Raw genomic sequence first — 25,557 nt, 5'->3', positions numbered from 1 at the left:
GGCAGCAGGGCGGCGCCTCCGGTGGGAGGAAGTGCGCCATCGGCGGCGGGGAGCGCGCGCGGGGAGGGGCCGGTCGCCTCGGCGACGCGGCGGAGGCGCCATGGTGAGGGCCGGGCCGGCGGCGGGGCCGCGGCGTCTCCCCGTCACGGCGGTTCGGGCCGGGGGCCGGGGCTCGGGGCCCGCGGCGGGGCGGGGCGGGGCGGGCCGGGGCGGCGGCTGCCGCTGCTGTCGCCGCCGGGCCCGGGTGAGCGGGGTCTGCCGGCACCGGCCGCGAGGGCGCGGTGCGCTGGGGTCCGCGGCGGGGCTGGCCCCGCGCCCTCAGCTGAGGCAGCGGCCCGGGCCCGGGCGGTGGGCGGTTTGGTGGTGCCGGGGTGGGCGCAGGGCTTTGGGCTGCCGCAGGCGAAGAGGGGAGGCGAGAGCAGCGGTAACGGGCGCCTTGAGACGCCGCTGGGGTGGTGAGGCCGGTAGGGCTTGGACCGGAGCAGGCCGCGTCGGCTGCTGAGGTACCGGTATGGGGGGAAAAAAGGATTTAAGACTGAAAAAAAATCACCTGAAGGGCACGTCGGCTTTTCTGCAGCACCCCGTCTAACTTGTTGTGCCGTGGTTTGTAGCCACGGCCGCTCGGCGTGAAACCCCGCCGGGAGGTAACGGGATCTCTGTCGTCGGAACCGCTCTGCGTGCCGGTGCACAGCCCGTCTTCTCCTGCCCCTTCCCCCGCCCCACGGGGAATGTTCTCATGTGGGTGATTAATCACGCCGAAGTTATGTAAATTCACGTGGCAGTATTCAGACGGTGCACAGAAAAGGTGGTGGTTTGGTCAGTCAAACAAGGGGTTCACTGTTAGGTGTTTGGCTTTCCAGAATCCGTTCTTACTACCTGTAGTCGTTTGGAGAAGTGCCCTAATTACACTGCTTCACTTCACGTGCAGTTTCCCCGTGAATGAAGAAAGACTCGGTGATTCTGTGTTCTTCTAGGTCATCCATCGCACGATGTAATTTAGTGTAATTAGCAGTAGCAAACGGTATCAGTTGATGAGTTCAGAAAACACTCAAAACATTTTTTGACTAAATTATGTCTTGGACTAAATTACATATTTGATGTACATATATTTTTCAACAGTGGGAATAAGTAGATATACTTCTATAACCGTAAGTGTAATCTAGCCTGATAAATTATGATGGTCTGGAGTCCTGTGTTAGTGGCTAATTTTCTGCAATATTGAAATTATTGCCATTATAATTTTTCAATAGTTAATCTCATCTAATTTTACAGAATAGTTGTATCTTCTAATTATTCCTTTATACTTGGTACCCTGTTCTCTGATGCTCACTTACCCCCCCTTTTTTTTTTTCTCCCCTGATCTTCTAGGGTCCAAAAAAGAAGAAAAAGGTAGGTAGGCAGAAATATGCTCTAGTTCACATACAGCGTTTTGACCCTTGCAGTGTTCATTTAGATAGCGTGCCAGCACAATTCTGTTATTTTGGAAATTATATGAGTAAAATTATGAAGCACTTAATGCTAAAATTAAAGTAAGCATCAGTTACTTCTGGACTTAATGTCTACAAAACAATATTTTTAAGAGGATCTGTCATAATAAAGGTCTAGTGACACCTTAATAGTATGCAAATGTGCATTTTAAAAAGAAAAAAAGGTGTTTGTTTTTTTTTTTTTAATTTCATTTTTTAATCTGTATTTTCTCTGAGCCAGTTGGTTAGGCTCAGTCAAATTTGAAAGAGGAGCAGGCATCTCCAGGACACTAAGCTTATGTGCCTTTTGCAAGGAGGCTGAGTCGTGTTCCTGCAGAACTACTAGAGAGAAGGTGGCGAGCGCAGCTGCTGTGTGTTTTCCCTGGCAGCAGATGTCCAGGCAGAGAGTCAGCATCCTGGCTTTGAGCCACAGGCTGGACACAGAACATGATGGGTAGGGGGGACAACAGACAGAAGTCCATGGGAAACTGGATTGCATAAATTCATCCTGTGGATTGTTCTTAATTCGGTGATAATGAAATTATCCACGCCTCCCCCCCAAAAAAACACATTCAAATGTATTCCTTGGAGGACTGAGCATCTCAATTTTGTCAGTACTATGTTAAGTCATAAAAATGTAAAAAGAAGTTGACTAAAAAGTGATTATAAACACTTGAAACAAGCAGATTTTCCATTTTCACTGGAAGAAAAGTAATCAAAGATTTTTTTTTTTTTTTTTTAAATTTTTTTTGGAACTAGAAGGAACTGATTCTTCCCTGAAATCTTAATGGGTAGAATTGTGTTTTTTACTGACTGTTCTAGGAGAATGTTGCAAATAAATCTTTGGTAACAAATGTCATAAGATGCATGCTAACTCTGGTGGGTGTACGTTTCTTGTTGGCACTAAACTTTCACCATTGTTTTTGTTCAAGCTTCATGATAACCTTTGTATTAAAAGTTATATTTATTTATATATTCATTATCATGCAAAGTAGTATAAAGTGAATAGCTTTCCAAGTAGTTTGTTATATCTGAAAATACACTAGTCAGAATCAAAATGTGAAATAATGGTATTTGTAACACACTTTTTGTGTGATGAATGACAAAGGTTCTCCTTGATGATTTCTACTACGTTCCCTATCAATTGGATTACTTGTAACAACATTTACCAAATTATTAGGAATACTTGGGTGGAGTGGATGGGAAGACTTCATAATACCATCGTGTTCTTTTGCAACTGTCTGGACTTAAGTCCTCTTTTTGTCGTCTCTCTCTGTCAGCTTTGTTGGACCTCTTTCTCTTTACACCTCTGCAAGATGGGCACTGTGCTAATGTGCTGGTTTGGTACCATTCTGTACCCATTTCTCTGCAGAAGAGGAGGATTGGCTTCCTAACAGATACCTTTGATCCTTAGTGCTTATTTACATTGTGATACTGTCCAGTTATATTCTCTTGCTGACACTGTGGGTGAAACTTGTACTGTTTTAGTCGTTTTACCTTACCTGACTGAATCCTTGTAAGCCCTTGTCTCTCACCAGTGATGGCACAAGGACTTGGGATTCAGCACTCTGATGTGCAACATCCAGGTTAGATGCCTGGGTAGAGGATGTGTCTCCTCTTTTCGCATTGCTTCGTGCTCTAAACCATTTACATTCCCTATTTTCTATGTTTTAAAAAAGTAAACATTTGATTTAATTGTCTTTTGTTTGTGTGTCAGTGGCAGAATACCATTGTTTACCACCAAATGCAAGTAATTTGTTTTCCTTGACGTCTTTTGTCATTCATCCATACCTTCACTTTCAACCTTAGTTTAGGCTGCTGTCACTCTTGTTTTCTACGTATGCTGGAGCCTATGCAGAATATCATGGTTTGTTTTCTCATGTGTACAAAAAAAATAGCCTTATCTGTCTCAATCATAAGCAATAATGTTGGCTGTGAATTAATTTTGCAGTTCAGTACAAAATCAGCCTCCTTGTTTTTACAAGCTCCACGAACTTGTTTCGATTTACTTCCTGGCCCATCTTTCCCCCGCCTCCCCCCCCCCCCCCCCCCTTTTTTTTTTTTTTTTTTTTTTAATTTGTCGTATTCAGGCGTTGTCTTTGCAGCATCCACCTTCAGGAACAGTATTCCTCCCTGGTATCATTCCATCAACCCCAGATGGAGTCAAGGCACATTAACTGCAAGTGCATTATACGTGCAATACAATGGCAGTGCTACCTGTGTAACCACTGAATAAAACTGAGTAAAGATAATTTAGACCTTAGTAACTATGTGCTTAGTGGGGACTGCAACCTTAGGCTGCGTTTGCTACTGCATTAACAGGAAATCAGTATTTTTCTTCTGTGCGTCTATTTGAAGTGCTGTTTTGTAGTGACAGTGCTGATCCTACACATTTGATTGAGCATCCCAAGACTGTGTCAACACAAAAAACAAATGAACACAAAACCCAAACAAAATTATAATAAAAAATAAAAACCTATCCAAGAATCTTCCTTTTTGCTGGTGAGGAAAAAAGTGAGGGGTCATTAGCAAACATCTTCAAATCCAAAGAGAATTATGCTTTCCACATCCTAGCTGTTCAAGCCTCTTGAAGACAACATGGCCTCATGTGCACAGATCCAATTATCAAATTTTTATGTGTATCATCAGTGAGGAATCTATGAATTGCAGGACAAAAATAAGTGTTCTATTTTGGTTAATCTGTTACACGACAGTAGATTTTGCGTGTTACTTACCTTGTCTTTTACTTTTTTAAAGTGTATACCCAGACCACAAAGGATTGACAAAGGAAGATAATCTCTGAGAAACCCGAATTTAAATTATAGTTAACTGTCTTGAGTTGCAGTTAGGATTTTATGACGGAAAAGAGAACTCTTTGTTAGTTGTCTTGTGAATTAGATGCTTTGAAACGCCAGACTTGCCCAAAATATGTCTCCCAGTGTTTCCTGAAACATTTGAAGTTGTAACTTCTACTTTTTTAGCGGATCTACCTGTTATTCAATTTCTACATTAAAAAAAGAGATTTTAATATTGTGGCTGTGTTCAGGAATGTCTAGCGTAGAATAATATATTAATTGTAAGAGCGTATATTGCATCATGAAAATGAGAAGAAAATTGAGTCCAGGATGTGTATTGATGTTCTGGAGGCTTCATTGACTGTGTAGGGAATGTAAAATCTTAATTCAGGGATCGCATTAGAAGGGCAAAGTTATAGAGAGCAAATATCTCCCAAAATGTATTAAAATAATATTGACATTTTTTTTTTTTTAATTTATTGCAAACATTAAGTCCAGTGGCAAAAAGAAAGTTATCAAAGCTGAACAACTGAGATTACAGAAAGAAGAAGAAGAAAGGAGGCTGAAAGAGGAAGGTACTGTGCACTTCATTTATAGGGAATATGGTGGCACAAATCACTTATTTTAAATAAATAGATAGAAAATAATTTTCTAAATTATATGTGCATCAATATCTCTATTTCACAAACACAGGTGATTCCTCCCTCTTTCCTTGTGTGGGCCAAATTCTGTGTTACTTGTTATCACATCTCACTTTCCTATTAGAGCCATACTCTTTTCTCTAGTTATTTTTACTGTGGTTAGGAACTTGGGAAGGAGGATGGCTGGAAGAATTGGATATCCCCCCCCCCCTCTTTTACCATTACCTTTTGAAATATTCTCAGCAAGTTAGAAAAGTACAAAACATCGCATTTCTTCCACTCCTCGCTGCGCCCCGCGCCCCTCCGCCCCAGGCCTAGTTATCAGTAGTCAAGAGAAATTATCTGAAAAGGACTCTTTCCAGAGAAGGCAAACAGAATACTTCTGTTGACAGGGGGCTGGCTGGTGTTCTGAAGGGGTAGCAGCTAAGGTGACTACAAACTAGGATAGATTAAAGTGTAGTTTGCTTGGGCTTCTTGTCTCTACTGAGTGACTGATTCTCCACCCACTTCTTCAAGATCTTTCTATTGTATATCACTGTATCCCTTAAAATGAAATCCCAGTTCCATGACTTGTCTGTCCTCACCATCTGAATGTGTCTGCTTCTGCAGTTCAGTATCAAAACTTGCTACCCCTGTCTGAACGTCAGATCCATCTCTTCTACTTCCCTTTCTGCCATCAATCCAACCTGGTGGGGGCTTGGGCATGTTATGACTGCTAGTAATAATAAGTGACTACTAATCACTACTAACTTTTGTGGATGGGCGTAGCAGCTCAGGTGAGTATGGGCAGATTTGGGAACTGCCCTTGCTCTTGCCTCTGTGCAACACAGATATACTTGAAGTGATTTATGTTATGTGTAGGCAGTGATATTCAAGCCACTGCTAGGGAACATCTGGATTGATGCATAGGTTGTGCTAGCCTAGGCTGAAGGCTTAGAGGTTGAAATGAATTTCAGTTTTCACATCTTCTCTAATTTTCTAGTCCCTATGGCAGCAAAGAGAAGCTAAAACTGTGATCAGGAGTAACTGATCCTGAAGAGGTTTTCAATGAACAAACAGCTGTAACATTGAAGTTGTAGGAAGCCAAAGGTTGTAGGAAAGGAGAAGAGTAACTTGGGACTGAACCACGCAATTTCAGCATAGAGTTTGGATTAAGAACCTGGGTTTGTTGAACCTGTAGATAAAAGGGGAGGGCACTCCTGCTGCTGTTCCTGAGGGGAAAAAGAGGGCTTGCTGATCCTTGTCTCCACTTGTATTGTCACAGGCTGATAGAGGCAGCGCCATAGATAGTGTGTTTTAGTACTATGATTCAAATTAATTTGGCTCATTTGGAAGATTTCTGTGTGATAGAAGATACACGATTGTGTTGCTCATTACTATGGTTGTTTTGTCGTTACAGCTAATAACAAAATAATTTGTCTGGTTTTATTAAGCAAAATATAATTATGCTCTTGGTATATTTTGCAATCTTCAGAGGAAGCCCAATTTCAAGCTCAACAAGAAGAAGCATCAAGACTTGAAAAGGAGAGAATTGAACAAGAACAGATGGAAAAGCTTGAGGCAAAAGTTAGTTTGTACTTACTGAAAAAATCTAATCCTATTTCTAAACTTTTGACAAGGTCTGTAAAACATTAGTAATTTAGTATGAGAATAGAAATTAATTTCCTTATGTCTTTAGTGTTGGGAACAATATAGATGAATTTTCTAGCATCACTAGATTAAAATTAATTATGAAAAATCTAGCCAAGCCACTGAAAGGTACTCATTTAAAATCCCACAAATTGAGAAGGTAGTGAGCTGTATTAGTAATAAAACATAATGCATACACAGTCAAGGGAAATGCTGCTGAATTTTTTTTCTATAGTATTTTTTCACTAAGCAAATGTGTGGCTTAATGTTGCTTTGATTCAGAAAAATTCCCTGAGACGAGATAGTCTTGCCTGGTTTTGATACATAGAGATTCTGTGGTTAAATACATTAACTTTTGCAATATATATACTCCAGTTTGAATAAATACCTCTTTTCTTTTTTTTTTTTTTTTTTTTTTCCCATTTCCACTATACTTTCAATTAGATATATTTTTTGTGTTCCCCATAATTACATTTGGCACAGCTGTGGCAAGAAAATTTTGGTATAAATTCTCTAAGTTATGTTAGGGCAGATATATTGATTTGTGTGTGTGTATATGTGTATATATCTGTGTGTGTATTAGAATATATATTTATTTTTCTGAGAAGACTGGAATTCCGAACAAAAACTGATTGGTACCATCTAAGTATTTTTGTGTTTTCAAAAAAACCATTTACAACAAAAAAATTTTTTTTCCTTTTCCTCCTCCCCCTGAAAAAATCACTGTTGCCTGTGCCTCTTGTCCTTCACAGACGATTTTTTTTTCCCTAGGGAGAAAAGTAATTTAAAATAATAGAAATTATAAGGAAAAAAATAGAATAATCTTGCACACATTTTTCCAACATATGCTTAGATTTTTAGCAGCTCTCATTAGAGCTAGTTCCAGGATGATGATATGGAAACCATTCAAGTGAGAGGTTAACAATCATATGACACATTATGTTTATCATATGGTGCAGCAACTAATGTGATGACAATAACATATTGCAAACTACTGCAGTCTTCTCAATTAAGTGTTTCATAAAAACGCAAGTTACCAGTGCTTGGATTTGTTTAAGTGATAACTCATTCAAATATCCCAAATTTTTTTCTTTGATATAAAATAATTGTAAGAAGTAAACCAAGTATTTAACTCCTCTGTTTGAGAGAGATATATATATATATTTTAACAGGATCAAGAACGAAGGGAGTCTGAACTAGCAGAACTTCATTCACTGGAACAGAAGTTTTTGTCTGCACAGCAGTGGAAAACGGATTATAGAGCGTATGGAAAGGTAAGCTTTCTTTCCAAAATCTGCCCAGTGTCGTAGAGGTTCAACAATGAAGAGACGTTAGGCTATGTCTCTATTACAGGATCCAGGAGCTTCCATTTTCTGAACTTCTTTCAAGTTCCACCTCAAGGTAGTAACTTGCCATGCTCACTCTCTTCTATCTTCTATACTTTGGTGTACACAGAAATGAAACATGGGCAAAGAGGAGCCTGTCTGGGTGATCAAAGTATTAGGGCCCCCCCAGCTTACCGCAGCAGTCAAGAGGAATTGTAGTTTCAGATGTTCTGGTATTTGTCCTTCCTTTTCTATTTGTTTAATTCATTCTACTTTTAAGCATTCCACAAAAGAGCTCTACCAGGGCTTAAAATATTTTGGTAGAATTTGAGACAATTGACAACGTTTGTTCCACAGGTTCCCGGATATCACAGGTCATAATTTGGAAAGAGGTTGGCCAAAACTTTGAAGGACGTGGCACAAATCTAGGTCAGATATCAGGGCTGGAAATATATGAAAATGCAGCTAAGAGTTAATGTCTGCAGTTTAGGGTGACATACATGGGTGGCTGAATCATCACCCAATAGTACTATATACCTGTAAAGTTAAATTTTAAATAGTAAGGTATGGAAATACACTAGTAGAACATTTCACTCTTGTGAATCCAGCTTGCAAAAACATCATTTGGTAACAGTCTGATATGAGATTTGGTTCCAGGTAAGCTTAAATAGACTTGTGGACACAAGGATTTTCTCTTTGTCTTGTATATTGCTTAATCCTTTGTAAAGCCTCTGCAGAACAAATTTAGAATTGTAGGATGAATCACGTGAGAAGGGACTTCTGAAATTCACCTAGTTCAGCCTCCTGCACAAAGCAGGGCAAACTCTGAAGTGAGATCAAGGTGCTCAGCTGGGTTTTGAAAATTTCTAAGGATGAGGATACTACAGTATGTCTGAGCAACCTTTTTGACTGCTTTACCACTCTCATAACAACTTTTCTTTAAACACAATTGGCATTTCCCTTGTTACAGCTTGTGATCATTGCCTAATTGTCAGTACGCATCATTCCTGTGCGCCTCTGAGGAAAGTTTGCCTCTGTGTTCTCTATGACCCCTCTCTAGGTACTGGCAGATTGCATACGTTAGTCCTCTCCAGGCTAACAAAGCTCAGCCTGTTAGTCCTCTCCAGGCTAACAAAGCTCAGCCTTTCCTCACGTGTCTTTTTCTCCAGTACCCTAACCATCTTAATGTCCCTCATCTGGACCCTCCAGTTTACCCCTCTTTCTCCTGTACTGCAAAGCTGGGTGCAGCGCTGCAGGGGTGGCCTCAGGAGCCCTGCAGAGGGAACAGTCCTGGGCTTGCTGGTTGCGCTCTGCCCGGTGGAGCCCGCTGTGCCCATAGCCGTCGTTGCCACAAGGGTGCAGCATGATAACTTCACAGTTATGTCTTGACACCTTTGGATGATTTTTATTACCTTTTTCAGTTACTGGCAAGCTCTAACCTTATTATCCTTGTGAACAAGAGAATCTGTTGGTCGTTTTGAAAGGGGAAAGTTGGTGTTTATGGATGTTTCTGAAGAGTATTTCTTGGAAGGAGAAACACAAGATTTTTTTCATTTTGAAAAGTAATGGCAAAATACAACTATTACTTTAAAAATAAATCTTCACGTAAAATACTGGTAGATTATGGGAAATGCCAGAGTTTGTATGAGTCTGTTGTTAAGAATATTTAGGGCAAAAGAAATATATAATACCAAATGCTGAGTTTCCACATCCATTTCTGAACGATCAGTTCAGATTAACAGATACATTTACAAATTATCATGAAATTTATTCTTTTTGTCAAAGAACAAGTGCTGTTATTTTTAAGGATGTCTTTTCCTGAAGATGAAACTGAAGCACTCTTTTAAGTGCAAAGATGTGTAAAAAAAAGAAAGTAGATGTTTTAATTACTGAAGACTGATCAATCTTTTATACAGGATTTCCAGTGCACTGAGCACTCACCTATTACTGCTTTTTTTGAAGTACATGGAAATGGTTATGGAAGTGGTTGCAAATGCAATTATACAAGCGCTTTTGGTTTAAAATACCCATTTTACATTGTAATGCAATCTTCAGTAACATTGTGTTATTAATCTTCACAGTAAACAGAGAGGCAGTGTTTCCTTAATTTCTTAACTATATGGATGAAAAAAATTACATTATAGGTGATAAATTGATCCCATGAGCCAATGTTAGGCTCATGTGTAGAGTTAAGTGGGTTTAGCCTGTCACTGATTTCCCTGCCCGCCCCCCCCCCCCCATCAGAATGACTGGTAATTGATTTGAATATAAAATTATTTAAAAAAAAAAATAAATCTAGGGTTCCATATTCCTACCAGAGGTTTCTGTAGCAGCAGAGGCAGAGAAAGGAGGAATAAACATGTTGGAGTAGAAGGCTCTTAAGCAGCTTTATTGCCAGCATAGGAGTTTTCAGTTTTGTTGGCAGTATCTGGTTTGAGAACCATCTGCCTCTTCCACCTGCACCAGTTCCTCATTTATGTTCTCAGTCATTTATTCTTTCAGCCCCTCATTTGTGGCAGGTACTGAATTCATTGCTTTTGTAGGCACGCAAGCTCTGCCTAGCAGAACAGAAACCACTGATAAGTGAGTAAGTATGAACAGCAAATGTTAGGTGGGCAGAAGTATCTTAGCACAATAATATCAAAGTAAACCATTTTTTTCTGACATAATGATAAGCCAGGTGGTGTTACAGTCCTGTTTAGATGCAGGTATGAATGTATCACTATAATATATTTGTCTTTCAGAATCCTCCTTTTTTCTTGTAATAATGATAGTCATTTGCACCACATGCTGTATCTACTTTTCTTTGAACATTTTCTGTAGTGGGAGCATTACCTCAGTTGTGATGGAAGTCCTGACCCAGCTGTACTGCAGGAAATAAATACTTTCATGAGCTTATGGCGTGACGATCAAAATGAGGACGTTCAGCTTGTGATGGAGAAGGGGGAACAGGTGCTAAATGTAAGTGTTAAAATGGTATTTTTCAGTTTAAGCTTAACAGAACATATCCTTAACAGCCCCCTCCCCTTTCCTTTTTTTTTTTTTTCAGCCACATGACTGAAATTGACTATAACCTTCCAAACCCAGAAGTTTTTCTTCAGTTTTTACATTGTTTTAATTACAGATTTATTGTTAACTCTAAAGAAGATGACTGTTGACTTTAAATATGCAGTGCATTTAAGGGATTTGTATGTAATGTTTCTACACTGAGCTCTATTATTCCAACATCCATCTTACCTGCTATGTACCTTTTAAACAGTCTTGAGCCCGAACATATAAGCTCATGTCATGTATAGGTGCTTCAGTGGACAGCAGCCTTATTGGGTAACACTTAGAGCCAGTGAAGTGTTATGTTAAGAGCAGGAGTTCCCAAAATGCAATCCACCAACCATTGATGGCTTGTGAAGCAATTTTAAGCAATTTGCGGCTGCTCTGTAAATTTAGGATTTTATTTTCATTTATGCTAACTGGCAGTGTTTTTCAGAAAGTTAAATGGGGTCTTCCAGAAATTGGGGGTGAAAGTCACATGTGTAATACAAATTTCATTGGGCTGGTTTGGTTCTGAGTGTCAGGTTTCCTGTCTTGCAATGCTTGCTGGATGCAGCAATTTTCACCTTCCGCATACTGCCTTTTTCTGAGCCAGCGGGGAATGTGCTAGTCCTTTCCAAGAATTCCAACAGATAGCTCCTCCCTTTCTCTTCTACAGTGCAACCCAAGCAAAAAGCCTGGCAATTGCCCACTTCCATTCGTTCTCGCCACTCTTCTCCCTGCTGTTACGACTTTCCCACAAGCATGCTTCCTCCTCCCTGCTATACGTTTCCCATCCAACACTGAAGCAGTTACAGCTACTTCAGGTCCTGTAAAAGTATTGCTACCATGCACTGTAGGCTAAATACAGTATTATGTGATACTAGGAGATAGGCATTTTTGTTTCACCCCCACTGGAAATGCAAGTTGATGTCAAAAAGATTGTCTGTCTTCTCTTGGTCTAAAACACTTGAGCATTTCCTGTTCTACATGTTTTTAGCATAAACTGTTAAACCCTCTGAACTGTGAGATCACGTAGATCAGCAGTTCAGAGGTTGACAGGGACCACCACCTCACTGTCGAGGTAGACTACGTTAAAGGTGCAATATAAAAAAGACTGTAGTAGTCACAATTCTGCTGCTGCTTTGCCAAACCTTTAGCGAGCAGCTGCACAGCAATTCCACAGGCTAGGAGGAAGAAGAACCTGGCAAGTCTAGAAGGGAGGCATAAAACACAGTCTGATCCTCCGTTCATCTCAGTGCTGCAGGTCACTTTGGCCAGCTAGGAATTTTTTAGTGCTATAAAAGCATTTAGTTGTTAAGATACTAGCATGTAGTGGAAGAAAACAATGTTACAACGGAGTTCCAAACTTCATGCTAAGGATTGTTCTGAGGATTAAAATGTAATTGCTGTATGTCTTTCTATTGTTTTTTTTATTATTATTTTTAAGATTTCATAGTTGAGATTATTACTATAGAAAATAATGGTTCCAAAATAAAGCTGTAAGTTTTTCATTAAAACTGATTTTTGACTGAAAGGTTTCTTCATATGACCAGTCCGGTTCAATAAATGATCTGTTTCACAAGCTAAGATTTCACAGCCCACGGGTTAAGGAATGAAGGAATTGGACTAGAGGAATGAAGGAAGGCAGAATTGACCCTGGGATTTCCAGCACTTTGCATCGCTGACTGTCTATCGGTGGCTTAGCACAATTTCTAGAGATGGTATAGAAAAAGATATCTGTGACCAAGACATGTTTGGGTACAAAGGAAGCAAGTTTGCCTCTTTTTATGACAGAACACACAGTATTTAAGGGTGGTGTCCAAACAAAGATACTTTTCCCATATATAATGTCTTCTAGTTAATTGAGAAGTTGCAGTTGCTTTTATTGGACACACCACCAAGTGAGATAACAGAAAAAGAAACAGTCCAGTACCAGGAATCTATTCTGGAATTGCAGAATCTGCTTCATCAGAAGTACAATGGAGCAACAGAACACCTGCTTAAAGTAAGTAACATTTACTACTTTGAAACTGTAATATGTGCAATGCACATAAGGTTAGCTACAAGTGTCTTGTTGTGATGGCTGGTTTTGTTTGTTCTTAAATTGTCATAGAGATTAGTATTTGAGTTTCCAAATCATGTGTCTAGCAGATACCAGACTTGTAATTCTTCAAAACCCCTGAAAATCTAAGCTTTACGGTGGAAATTCCCATCATTAAGACATTTAAGGTTAAATTACTGTGAAATTTTGTGAGGTTTGGAGATGTTGAAAACAAGGGGCGCTGTATGAAATTTGTTTCCTATTTTGTCTCAGTGATTTAAATTAAAGCTAGTTGACTTTACAAAAAATTGCAAATGTGAAAAGCAGGTCATAAGGTTAGCTTGTACACATTAATACAAGTGCGTATGACTAAAATATTTTCTAAACTAGGATCTTGGGAAGAGTAAAGAGTATTTAAACAAGAAAATGAAAATGCACTTGGGAATCAGTTTTCTGGGTTGCATGTATAGATAGTGATTTTGCTTCTGATTTTAAGTATGTTAATCATATATGTAAGTATGTTTAGCAAAAGTATGGCTAGAGGAAACAAAAAAGGAAAAGAGTAAAAGAAATAGTGAACTAGTTGTATGTTCACAGTCAAAACACTCTGCAAATTAAGAAATGTTACGTTCTTGATTGTCTTTACTGAGTTTAGAATTAAACTCCTAATGTAATTATCATTTCACAAGTTTTATATTGACAAAATTATAAAATAATCTGTGCAGTGGCTGTGGGACAGGAGTGCTTTATTGCTCAGTAAGTCCTTTTTTTTTTTTTTTTTAAACTTGTCCTGAGAAGTATTTTTGAGGGCAAAAGATTAAGGGAGATATAGGCAGTACCATTTAAGGGGATAATGTAAGATCCCGTATTTGACAGAATTGATGAAGTCAGAGGAAGCAACAGAACATAGTTCAAATTTTAACAGATTGGAGTTTATAACTGTCTTGTTCTAGTACATAAATACATAAATACAAGCTTGAGCTTGTACAAGCTGAGCTTGGTCTGATGTATTTTTATTCCTATGTGTCTTTCAGTTATTTATTCAAGTGTAAGTGTAAGTAAACCAAAGTGATATAAATAATAAGAAAACATGATTCAATTGGCTTTTTTATTTGTAGACAGCTAATATGTATGAAGACTCTGAAACGGGAAATATGCAGGCAGTCATAAAGGACAAAAATGTTACTTTCTGCATTTGGGCCAATCTGAAGAAGAAAGTAAGGTACAGCATACTGAAATTCTTAATCTGAAATGAGGCCTGGCCTTTTCTACCCAAGTCGAGTAAACACCACGAATCAGTTTCTCATAATCTTTTTCATGTTGAATAGCATTCATTCTACAGACTCCCAGCTGATGGATTTCATACCAACCTGTTGCTAAGGAAGGTACTGGTTACATCAGAGTTTTATTAAAGAAACAGGAGTGTTTTATATATGTATGTACATATAAATATATATAAAATTTGTTTCTTAAAATGCTACAGTAGAACCCTGTTACTGCCAGAACAATTTTTAAAGGAAAACAATAAAACTCATGCAGAGAATTGAAATTCCTCTGGAAGTAATGTTTCTTGCTGATGCATTAAATAGTTTCTAAGCTGTTAACAGTTGCTTGCATAGTGGTGCATAATGCTTTGTGCTCAATTCTCTGTTAGAGAAAAAATTCTAGAGCCTGGGATGTAAATAACCTCCATAGTGGGTTCTGAATCTAAGATTATTTTTTTTTTTTAATTAGATTACCGTTTAACTGATATATTTTTTCAAAACAAGATTTTTGAGCGGACTTCCTACTCCCACTCTGCAAATACGAGGAATAAATTGGTAAAAGGACTTTGCCTTGACTAAGGACCTGTTGCTGTAGCCTTTGCTAAGATAACTAGAAGGCTAGGTGCTGAGCAATGTCACACTGACCTGCAGGAAGAGCCTGTTTGGGTTAGTGTTAAAGTCTTTTGGTCAGCTTAGAGATGCACTTAAAATTTTCAATGAAGAATTAAAAAATAAGTGTTGCTTTATTAGAAGATTTTTAGAACTTGTGACCAGCTGATCTTATCTGAAAATAGGTATTATTTGAATTGTTCTGGCTTTGGTTAGGCAGGAATTGTAATGAGCAACAAACTTCCATATCTGATGAAAGAATCCAAGTTCACAGGTTAGATACTTGATTTGATGCAAGTTGGCCTTCTGTGCCTGCTCTTAGCCTGTTTCCTACACTGTCACAAGGATTGGTGGCTGTGTAATACTGTTGATTATCAAAATTACTTTTACATCTCTGTATCTCTTTGGGTTTTATGTGGAAGATGCTGAGACTGATGTAACACAGACAGCTGGTGACTTCACTTGTGTAGGATTTGCTCATTAAATTAGTCAGTTTTACCAGGAATGTACTATGTAGAAGAGCTGCTGTCTGATTCTGGCTCACTGTCATCCTATCAGGACCATTATTTTTGCAGCTCCTGATCTCCTTAATGCAGTTACAGCTTTTCTGGAGGGGCTTACAGACAGCTGTCTGTACAAGACAGGAAGAATGTCGTGACATCCCACTCTATTTCTTAGACTGTGCCATGCGACAAAAGAGAATTTAGGTTACTTTTAGTGTAGAACATCAATTTGAATACTTATGAAGAAACATAAAAGTGTGTGCTGCCAATCTTACTAGGGAATTTTTTTTTTTAACTGTTATTTCCAGGTTAAAAAATCACGTGTTTTGTGATGCACAGCATGGGTTTGATCTTCCAAAGTCACTGGCTATGAGCAGTGTTGCTGTTCGTATATTGCATACTCATTACGACCATGTATCTCCACTTTGGCTGCAGTGTCAGAGTGTGCCGAGATTGGAAGTCTTAGATAGCAAAGAGTTAACGCAGCATTCAAAAGACAATATAGAAGAACCAGAAGAAGAGGAAAAGAAAGCCGGAGAAGAGCCCAGCATGCCCACTGAAGAAGAAATGTGTTCTGATGGGAGAAAGGTAATTAAAAAAAATCTCACAAAAGGGTGTTCTACAATGCTGCTGTTATTCGAGGCCTAGTCACAGTGTAAGAGCTTCTTAACGTGTCCTGTGTCTGAGAGCCAGGTTCTTAAACGTTTTATAGAAAAAGGCAGCTTGTGTTAATACTGTGTCACAGATCTTCTCAAGGGAGTGGAAAGATGGATGACCAAAGATTGTTGTACAGAAGGTCGAAAGGGACATTTGGACAGGATGTGGTAGTTGCTGGGCAGTTGGCATGTGTGAGTTGGCATTCGGTTGGCAGTTTAAGAGTAGGATCAAGCCGTGAGGAATGTTAGATGCCATTGTTGTAAGATATTTCCATAAATCTGTGATGTATGTTCTGCTTCTGAGAAACTGGCAGCCCCATAAAATCACCGCAGGAATCCAATATTAGGAAAATTTTCAGCATGCAGAATAGGACTCAGTTCAGCAGGTCTTGGTTGTGCAGTTACATCGTTGCTCCGTGTCTGTGTGCTGAAGCCTTTGCCGCTAGATGGCTTTCCCAATACTGCGTCTGTTTGCTGGATTCCCTTCATCAACACTTCTCAATGGAGTATGTTGGCTTTGGGGGTTGTGGTGGTTGGTTGGTTTTGTATTCTTCTTACTGGGTTTGGGTTTTTCACTTTCGGTATCATCTGTGACCTGCAGAAAAATGACTCGGGTTCTCTAATCTAAAATTTCTGCACAAATAACTGTGAACCATCATGTTTTATGCCTTCTTAATATGTTTGGAGCAACAGTCTTGGCCTTTTTCCTTTTCAGTCCCTGATGCCTTGTAGTGAATCAGTGCCTGAAATGCCATTTTTCTGGGTTCCTTTTTTCTTTTTTTGCATGACAAATCTTGTCTTTTGGCAGTTTTCACCGACATTTTTCAGACTTTCTTCAAGCTCCTCATTTCATTCCTTCGCTTTTTCTTTTCCAGGTCTTACTCTCTTCCTCTCAGTCCAGTTTTGTGAATTTTCCTGTTCCCTCTGAAGACTCCATTTCTCTCAGCTACTGCAGTCCCTCCTCCTGTCTGGCTCTGCCTTGAGCTCCCCTACATTTATGTGCTTAAACACCTCTTTCCGCTCACCTTCTGTCCTGTTTCAGGAGATGTGCACTTCTTCCCATGCACTGGCAGGCACAGCACAGGGCACAGGAGGTGCCTGTGCCTCCTAATGGATGGCTCATACACTGATCTGCCATTTGTCTACTGCTGTGCTTCCAGAGAAGTCTGCTATGACAGGGATGAATTTGTATCTGGGTTGGAAATTTGGCTAGAAATCTAGGCTAATGTTTTGAAAATAGAAAACAGTGTGAGAAAGTGAATAAACATAATGGGCAAGGCACAGGCTAAGACTGCAAGTGGGGGTTCTGGCAGAGTTTCAGCATGGCTTTGGATTTAACATTGGCTTTAGTTTTCTTTGTGTCACTCTTCTAGCTGTAAAGTCAGCATAAACATAATTTTTGAGTGCACACACTGCTAAAAAGGTTAAGTGCTTGTATGGTACTTGGGGAGCTCGAGATGGGATTTGCTGTGGAAATGAAGTAAGTATTTTATGTTTATCTCTATATATCTGGTTCCAAATTTGGAGAGAACCTTTAAACAAAACTGTTTTTGCTAGCTAGGTAGAAATGATTTCTCTTAAAACCTTGACCCTGTAACAAGATTGGTGCGAATTTTGCTGGAGGAGTGGGACTGTACTCTTTCTCCTTGGGCCTCCGTGAAGGAGGCGATACCCTCTTCTTTATTGTGTCTGTCTCTGACTAATGAAAAAACGTCTTTTGCTTTTTATATAGACTGCTGTCTCATTCAAAGAAAACAGCAATAGCATAGCTGATATAAATGAGACAGAGGAGGAAATTGAGAAGAAATCAGAAATCTTGGACTTACCGTCACAAGGTATTTGGTTAGGTTTCATGTGCAGCATTACAAAAGTACTTATTTTAGATATTTTATTTTATATATGGAAACATTGTGATATAGATCTATGTGCATGGAACAAAGTTTATAAATATATTGATGTTTTGATAACACTTGAGTTTTGTTGACATTTCTATTAATGATTGTTAAATGCAGGGAGAAAATAGGACAGATAGGAAAATGGATTTTGTCCCCACACTCAATTTATTTATTATTTATGTTCATGTACAAGTTTATTATGTTTATGTATATTTGTGTATTATTATGCATATGTTTATGTATGTTTGTGGGTGAGACACACAATCTTTATGACTCTGCCAGGCTTTCTGGTGAGATTGACTTCCTCAGAAAAAAAGTGATTCAACTGCATGTAATGGTAGGCACTCAGGTAGTGTAGGTATTACTGAGTATTACTTAAATGTGTGCTTTAAGCGAGATACGTGCTGCTACACTTCGCTAAAAGAGGGCCTAATTCTAGGAAGTGAAACTCTTTATGTCCTACATAAGTTAAGTTACAAACTTCTTCAGTGTCCTTTGGTTTAATGAGAGTGAGTTTTCTTGTAGTACTGTCTTAAATAAAACAACTGCAAACTATTCAGCATAGTTTAGTTGAACTGTACAGCCTTTTCCTTGTTGTAAAAAACCAAACAAACAAAAAACCAAAAAAACAAACCCCCAAACAAACAAAAAACCAAACCAAAACAAAAAAAACCCAAAACCAAACTCCAGCCCACAACACTTTCTGCTGAGCACAGTCCAAGCATCAGTTGTGAGACTAGACCCTAAAGACCACCCAAACAAGGTGGTTTTCAAGAGAATATAAAGGACTTGGACTTCATTTGGAGGAATTTGCTGTTTTATTTTGGTAAGGCTTTGAAAATCCATACCATAATATTAGGTGAAATGTGTGTGCCCAGAAGTGTACTAATTATAGCTGAATGTCTTCAAGCTTGTTTATCTCCTTTAATAAGGAGAGAAGGCTTATGAAACTATGCTTTTGCTGGCATGCTAATGTTTGGCAAACCCATTCAACCACTTTTCAGAATAGAGTTTGAAAGGATACTCAGTGACCACAAATTCAGTGAAAACAGGCAGCTGGGTAGACAAGAGGAAAAAACCAGGAATGCAGCAAGGAGAAGAGTAAGAACTACTGCAGTTCTCTGGATTTAACATCATTGTACCAGTGTTAAGAAGTGAATTTAGCTTGGGAGAATGAATAATTTTGGTTAGAAGACACTTCAATATTTTTGTATTATTATTTTAAAAAGCCAGTTAAAGTGCAAGCTACCACTGTGGCTGGTAGTAAAATGGTTTTTACTTCCTGTAAATTTTTTGCTCGGAATAACTGCAAAAGAACATTATGTTCTCATGTGAATACAGTACAATAAAACCTCTGCATAATGCAACAAAATCTGACATTATAAAATTAGCATCATTTTCATTTGTTTTTTAAAAAGCTTGAAGACAGTTTATACAGATATTTGTCATTTTTTGAGATTATCTCACTCTCTAAAAGCAAATTTCATAGCACTTACAGTAACTGTTTTTACAGTATTGAACACTTTTTCTTGATCCCTGTCAACAGTAACTTCCATCCTCCTTCTGTAACATCGGGTACAATGTTTTGTGTGGGCTTGTTTGTTTTTTTTAAAGAAAATATTTCTAGACATTTTTGTCCATGGTATTGATGCCTTCTAATAACATTTTCCAATTAATTAAAACTTAAATTAATACATATATGTAATACATACATTATGCATAGAAAAAAATGAATCATCTTTGTTATCTGAAAATTTTGTTTCATGTTAAATCCCTCTTCTTGCTCTTCATAAATATCATGTTTTTCACCTTCAGCCCATGACCTGTAGGTGCCTTATATCTTTTTATTTGCCTCACTTCTTTTCATACCAATACAATCTTACTAAACCTGTCCTGAATCTACTGTATTGAATACTTCTGACATTCTTCTGTGATTAATGATGTGACTCATTTTGTCAGTAAAACCTTATTCCTGTATAAAGCATTTTGAATTGACTACAAAGTTAGAGTAGAGATTAATCTGTTAAAAAGCTCAGTACCAAAACAAGAAGTGTTTTTCATTGGCAACTGTCTGTCTGTCCCCACATTTTAATTAATTGTCAAGATTTGGGGAACACCAGTAGATGGTGCTGAAATGCTGCAGAGTGTAAACCACTTCAAGCACATGGGCTTTTTGTGCAAAAGTGAAAAATAATGGAAGTGGGACATTTCAGTGTCTTAGTTTAAGCACCAAGTTAACTCATGTTGTTTGGTTATTTTTTAGTTCAGCATCCGCTGACACAGGAAGGGATGGATGAAAAAGAAGAGGCAATAACTGATGAAAACATTGTTGATTTGCAACAGTTTGTACCGGTGGGTGGTGTGTACCATATCGATGCACTGCAGCTTCCACCTCAGGTCAAACAAATCAAGGACTGGAGTATGGTGGAGGTAAGTGCAGAAGAGATTACACCCCATGCAGTCGTCTTCCCTGTTGTCCTTGAAGAGCTGTTCCTGAGGTGTGTCACCACTGAGTGTATGCAGTGTGCCTGATTTCTTGAGCAGCAAACTAAAGGGCCAAGTTTTCAAATAATTTTTCAATTACAACTTGGCCAATTTTCGGAGCAGCTGGAGGGTACAGATCAGCCTGCACTTAAAGAAAGAGGTGTGTGCTCAGTCAGTGCTCATTAGCATGGCTAGCACAGATCATTGTGCTGGAAAATGCTCTTGGCCAAAGTAAAAGCAAAGAGAGTTCTTAGTTTTTCATATGTGAAAGGTACACTTAAGGAAGGATGGTAACAAAATTACTGCCAAGTCAGTTCCAGGCTCTGCAAGATATTTGAAGACTATAGCCAAAGTGTTCTATTTTTTCCACTTGTGGAGCCTGACGTATCGCTAACCTACATCACAGTTTTTACTGTGAAGCTGAAAACCTTTAGTAAGTGAAATTCCCATACAAACTAAGGCGGCAGGACTGGGGGCAGATCAAGAGGCATGGGATCTTTGTTCCCAGCTGAGCACACAGGCCTGGATTACCAGTCATGTGTGACATCTTTTGTTCCCTTTGACACTGTGTGGGCAAAGTGGAAATTATATCTACTTTTGCCTCTCAGCTGCTCTTGGGGTTTTTTTGGAGACTGTGGATCTGTTAAAAAATGACTGTGCCTACTGTGTGGCACTGCATTAAGGGTGCCATTGGCAGCACATGAAGGGTTCAAAGGCCTGTTGGTAGTCACCCTTCTATACTGTCTTCGACAGTGTAGTTGGAAATGTGCAATATTAGCAAACCGTTAATACTAATAAATTTTAAGTAAGTGGTGTGTTAGAAAACTCTGCAGGTGATTAGGTGGACTTGAAGATAAAAAAAGTAGACTACTGACTGCCTTTACTAATAAAAATGTTATCTGTCCTTTTTCCATCTTGCCAAAGGTACTCGATGTTGGATTGCAGGCATACCCCTATCCCCCAGAAGAGGCCGAAGATGCCACACATCCACCAATACAGATAACCCTTAGGCTTTCTGACAATGTGATGTATTTTGAGGATCCTGTGATAGCCCGATGGGATCCTGCAGGTACAAACTTAAGACATAAATTTATTTTAAGTTTGAATAATGGAATTAATATCTGAGTTTGACTGTTTCCAGAATCCAGCTGTAAAGATAACAGCCAATTCACAGCCCAGAAATAATTTGGGAACTTTGTTCATTTGGGGTTGGGTTTTTTTGGTTCTATTTTGCTTCTGCATCATATCTAATAATGGCCTGCTTGTTGAGGCTTTTTACTGTAGCTTTTTAATATGAATGGAAAAAAATACACACCATTTAATGGGCAGTAGTACCACTGTATACCACAAATCAAGTTTTGCTAGGGTGAAGCCATATGAAGTCCACTTTGAGCCAAATTAGCTCCTAACTACATGTATTAATTAGAATTAAGTCAAAATATAAAAATTAAATGTTAAAACCCAAATGTGATATTCTAGTTATTAGATAAATACAACAAACCTCTGACTTTGCATTCATTAAGGAGAGTAGAACCTATTAAAACAGTTCGATAGGTGAAGTTACTCTTGAAAATGAGCTTGTGGACTGCTGTATAGCAAGTGAGAAATGACAGTGACATTAGTATTTGTGTTTCTTTTGAGATTAAGGAGAAGCTTTCCTGCCAAAATTAGCCCAATCTTGTACTTAAAGACAAAATGGGGAAGTTTGGGCCTTAAATGAATTCTCTTTATTTTGTGCCTGATATTTTATCTTAACTGTGATTATTTGTTAATCTAGGTTGCCTTTGCTAACTAATTCTTCCCCAGCACCTATCACAAGCAGAAGCTTTACATATACATCTTTGTATTTTTGCATCCCTTTTGTAAAGGCCAACAGTGGAGAACTGATGGCATCAGCAACATAACATATGAAAGACAAGCCAAGAGTATCACCTTTGAGATGCGTGCCTTTTATACAATAGCACTTCTCCAGGATGCTCATCTCAACATGCCATATCAGGCGTGGGAATTGCGACCTACAGGCATGGATGAAGCACTACTTATAGTTACTACGGTCTTTGCAACGATTCAGATACAAATTAAGGTACTGTAAATAATTTTTTTTATAAAACATTGTCAGATGTTTTTAAAAAATACAGAATTATTACAATGTCCTTTATTAAGAACTTGGGATGCTTCCACAAGAGCAATTTGAATTTCACTCTGCCCTGGTGAAAATGAGGGAGGATCTCTTCCTTTCCAAGCCCTGTAAGGAACAGTACTGGTGATTTAATTTCAGTTGTTTTCTGTGAACTGGTCAGAAGAAAGCATCTGTGTGATTGTTCTGCAAAGTTCCAGTGTTTTGATATTGATACTACTACCTTGCTGAATTCAAGACTGTTTTACCAGCTAAGAGACTTAAGAATTGTTCCTCTCTCCTCCCACCTATACCAAGAGAAATAAAAGCATTTCAAGCAACCTACTAACTACTAGTGCTGCTTGTTCCTTCTAAAGGTTTGTTCCGCATGGTCATCCATATGCTCATTGCCGTATAAATCAGTTCAGTAACAGACATGATTTTCGAAGAGTCAGTATAAGCATGGGCCAGTAGACCAGGTGTCATTTCTGAAATCCTACAGAAAAGTGGCTTTCTTCAAGATATGTGAATGAAAGTTTACAGCCTGGAGTGGTAGATAATGTATGCAATATCCAGAATAGCAAAGATACTAATAATTAACACCTGAAGCAGAAAATAGCTTTCATGACCAGTAAGTTGCTTTCACTGGTTTGTACAACAGGGTAATCAGTGTATGTTGTCTTCAGTAGTGGTGGAAGAGAAGGATGTGCTTTCCTACGTCACAGGAAAATGGCTAAGTCCAGTTGACCTAAGAGCAGTTTTGAAAAAAGCTGGTGTGAATATTTTCCCAGGAGCATATTCTCACAAGTATGTCTCTGTGAACAAGAAGGTAAGTGCAAGAGTGAATGGTTTTCCTGGGGTTTTTTCCCACCTATTTTTCACTTAGGTAACATCTTGTATGAAGACCTGTGTGCAGACTCAAGGGGCAAGCATGCAAGTGTTCTGCCAGCTTAGCCAGGGGATTCCAGTTAAAGCAAGCTTTTTCTTACATTTGTATAACACAGGGCATTAGACTGAATGATATATATATTTTTCTAACTTGTACTTTTGCATTACAGGCTCCTCTAGCAGAAGTTAGGGCCTATCAACAGATGGCACTGGTTGCATCTGCTTTTGCTTTTGCCTGGAGCAAGTGGAATCTAGAAGCAGGTCAAGAGCAAGTAGTGTTCAAGGTCTGTGGATTTAGACTAAACTTGAGAAAACCAGCATACAACTCTATCACAGTTAAAGGGACAGAAACAATTAACTTGTATAAGTTATGTTCATCTCAAACATTGTCTTCAACCTCTGCCTACACAGCAGCTTGCAGTGTGTGTCAGTAAAACTTCAGAGCCTGCTTCTCCACAGCTCATGCATTTGTGAGAGCTCTAATAGGACACACATCTCAGTAACAAAGACACTTGCTAATGTGCTAGGATATATAACTGATAGGTCAGCTCTTGAGGCTTTAGCCAAAGCTGGGATGATATAGCTGGATGCTGATTTTCATTTCATCCTACTGTAGGATTCCTCCAAATAGCAATCTGATCTGCCAGTTTTCTATTTAATATCTGGAAATTTCTTCTCATCCATAGTGGGTTTCATTTGTTCCATACTGTAATGGAGGGAATAAGCAACTTACTTACTTAAGTGTTGATTGGTTTCCATCTGTGAACTAAAACACATGTGGTTAAAACTTCTCCCAGACAGACAGAAAAATACTCCCAGTTGTAGCTGTAGATACAGAACATACCATACTGTTGAAATCTTGAGTAGCTCTCCCACTCTGAGTTAAATGCATGCTACATACAAATATTTAGCCTAATACTTAATCCCAGGAGCAAGAACTAAAACAAATGATGCCTATTGCACCTCGCTACTCTTTCCACAGGAGTCAGGAGCAACAGCTGGAGTGGCCAAACCTTGCATTTTACAGAGGCAAACTAGATGGAAGATTTTGGTGTTGATACAGTACCTGGTACATAGTCTCTTAGGCACAGAGAACTAATAATATTTTAAGGGTTCAAAGCAGGGCCTGAGTTTTGTTTCTGTATTAGACTCATGAGTATACTAGAATTTAGAGTTTCATACTAGAACTTACACTCTGTCAGTCATGGGCTTCATCTTACAGCACATTTTTTTTCTGCAACAGGTAAGTGAGCATCTTAAAGCAGATTCTGTCAAAGACTGGTCTCTTTATATGTTTAATGGTCAGAAAGCACAAAAGCTCAAGATCACTGAAACCAGTGAAGCTTTTTCAGAAGAGCTAGAAGAAGATTCTGAATTTCACTCCACACTCTACCATATGCTTAAGGACTTTGCCAGCAAAGAAGCAATTGATAAAGTAGAAACAGCTAACTTCCTGTTTATTGATGTTGTATATCAGCTACTCCTTGCTACAAGAGTTTTAACATACTCTTAAATACTGCATGCTTTCCTTTAAAACTTTATTATCAAAAGATTTCAATAAAGTTACATTTCAAGTCTTGAATCCTTTTCTATTCAAATCACTGGAATAGCTTCAGTGACTAAAATGCAAACATTTTATTTCTGTTAAAGCAAAATAAGTTCTTTATCCTCTTGTGACTAGACCACTTAGTCATATTTATTGTTAGCTATGTTCAAAATTACTGTTTTATTGTAAACCTGAACAGAACTGAGACACTTTTATATACTTGTAAAGATGACTTGTGTCAGAACAGGAAGAAAAAAAAATTTCAATTTCAAGTCATGCTTTAAAAAAAAAAAAAAAAAGTCTCCCAAAAAACACCCACAACCCAACAAAACAAACCCAAACATATAACCTTAAATATACTATCACAGCTTCTGATACTGTCATCCAGAACTTGAAAGTATAACTACAAAAGTCAGAACCTTTGTTATACTGGGGGTGGTCCATTGTGTTGAAGTCCTGTATATGGCCACAACAGTTGCTGTAGTGAAGTCCAGGAGTCCCCAGTTCCTACAGGTGCTGCGTCTGCTGGTCTTTGAAGAGACAGCCCAGTGATGAAGCTTGTAAGAGCAGCAAGCAGTACCAGGATGGAAACGGAAACCCAGAGAGTTTTGTTAGCATTGGAAAAGGAAGTCTTGAAATGGGATACCCACGATGATATTAAATTGCAC

At 38.7% G+C, this 25,557-nt stretch overlaps 2 protein-coding genes across 13 annotated transcripts in view; one reads left to right on the top strand and one right to left on the bottom strand.

Annotated features, from left to right (window-relative positions):
- Window positions 1-11: 11 nt before the first annotated feature.
- DNAI7 (dynein axonemal intermediate chain 7) lies at window positions 12-24,925 on the top strand. Of its 12 annotated transcripts, XM_030040881.1 has the most exons (17): window positions 74-103; window positions 1,369-1,389; window positions 4,755-4,836; window positions 6,377-6,468; window positions 7,704-7,805; window positions 10,680-10,817; window positions 12,745-12,891; window positions 14,046-14,149; window positions 15,613-15,892; window positions 17,693-17,795; window positions 20,119-20,285; window positions 21,264-21,408; window positions 22,208-22,422; window positions 23,117-23,284; window positions 23,514-23,627; window positions 24,326-24,412; window positions 24,587-24,925. In XM_030040881.1, the coding sequence occupies exons 1-17, from the start codon at window positions 101-103 to the stop codon at window positions 24,854-24,856; spliced, it is 2,238 nt and encodes a 745-aa protein (XP_029896741.1). In that variant the 5' UTR covers window positions 74-100; the 3' UTR covers window positions 24,857-24,925. The 12 variants fall into 12 exon arrangements, with proteins under 12 accessions (XP_029896745.1, XP_029896747.1, XP_029896744.1 ...); XM_030040890.1 differs by lacking the exon at window positions 14,046-14,149 and having other exon boundaries at window positions 15,740-15,892; XM_041129650.1 differs by lacking the exon at window positions 23,117-23,284.
- IRAG2 (inositol 1,4,5-triphosphate receptor associated 2) overlaps window positions 24,868-25,557 on the bottom strand; it is a 40,038-nt gene continuing 39,348 nt past the window's right edge. The window contains 1 exon segment of the mRNA XM_030040880.2: window positions 24,868-25,557. Within this exon segment, the coding sequence (XP_029896740.2) occupies window positions 25,314-25,557 (244 nt within the window). The 3' untranslated portion in view covers window positions 24,868-25,313.

This window comes from Aquila chrysaetos, chromosome 17 (genome assembly GCF_900496995.4).
Source record: "Aquila chrysaetos chrysaetos chromosome 17, bAquChr1.4, whole genome shotgun sequence".
In the NCBI taxonomy this organism is placed as follows: domain Eukaryota; kingdom Metazoa; phylum Chordata; class Aves; order Accipitriformes; family Accipitridae; genus Aquila; species Aquila chrysaetos.
This window is presented reverse-complemented; position numbering and strand designations above follow the sequence as displayed.

Excerpts from the sequence above, each read along its gene's own strand:
- DNAI7 (XM_030040881.1), top strand. Across the intron at positions 1,390-4,754 it reads GTCCAAAAAAGAAGAAAAAG|TCCAGTGGCAAAAAGAAAGT; the intron begins GTAGGTAGGCAG and ends GCAAACATTAAG. Across the intron at positions 10,818-12,744 it reads AGGGGGAACAGGTGCTAAAT|TTAATTGAGAAGTTGCAGTT; the intron begins GTAAGTGTTAAA and ends AATGTCTTCTAG.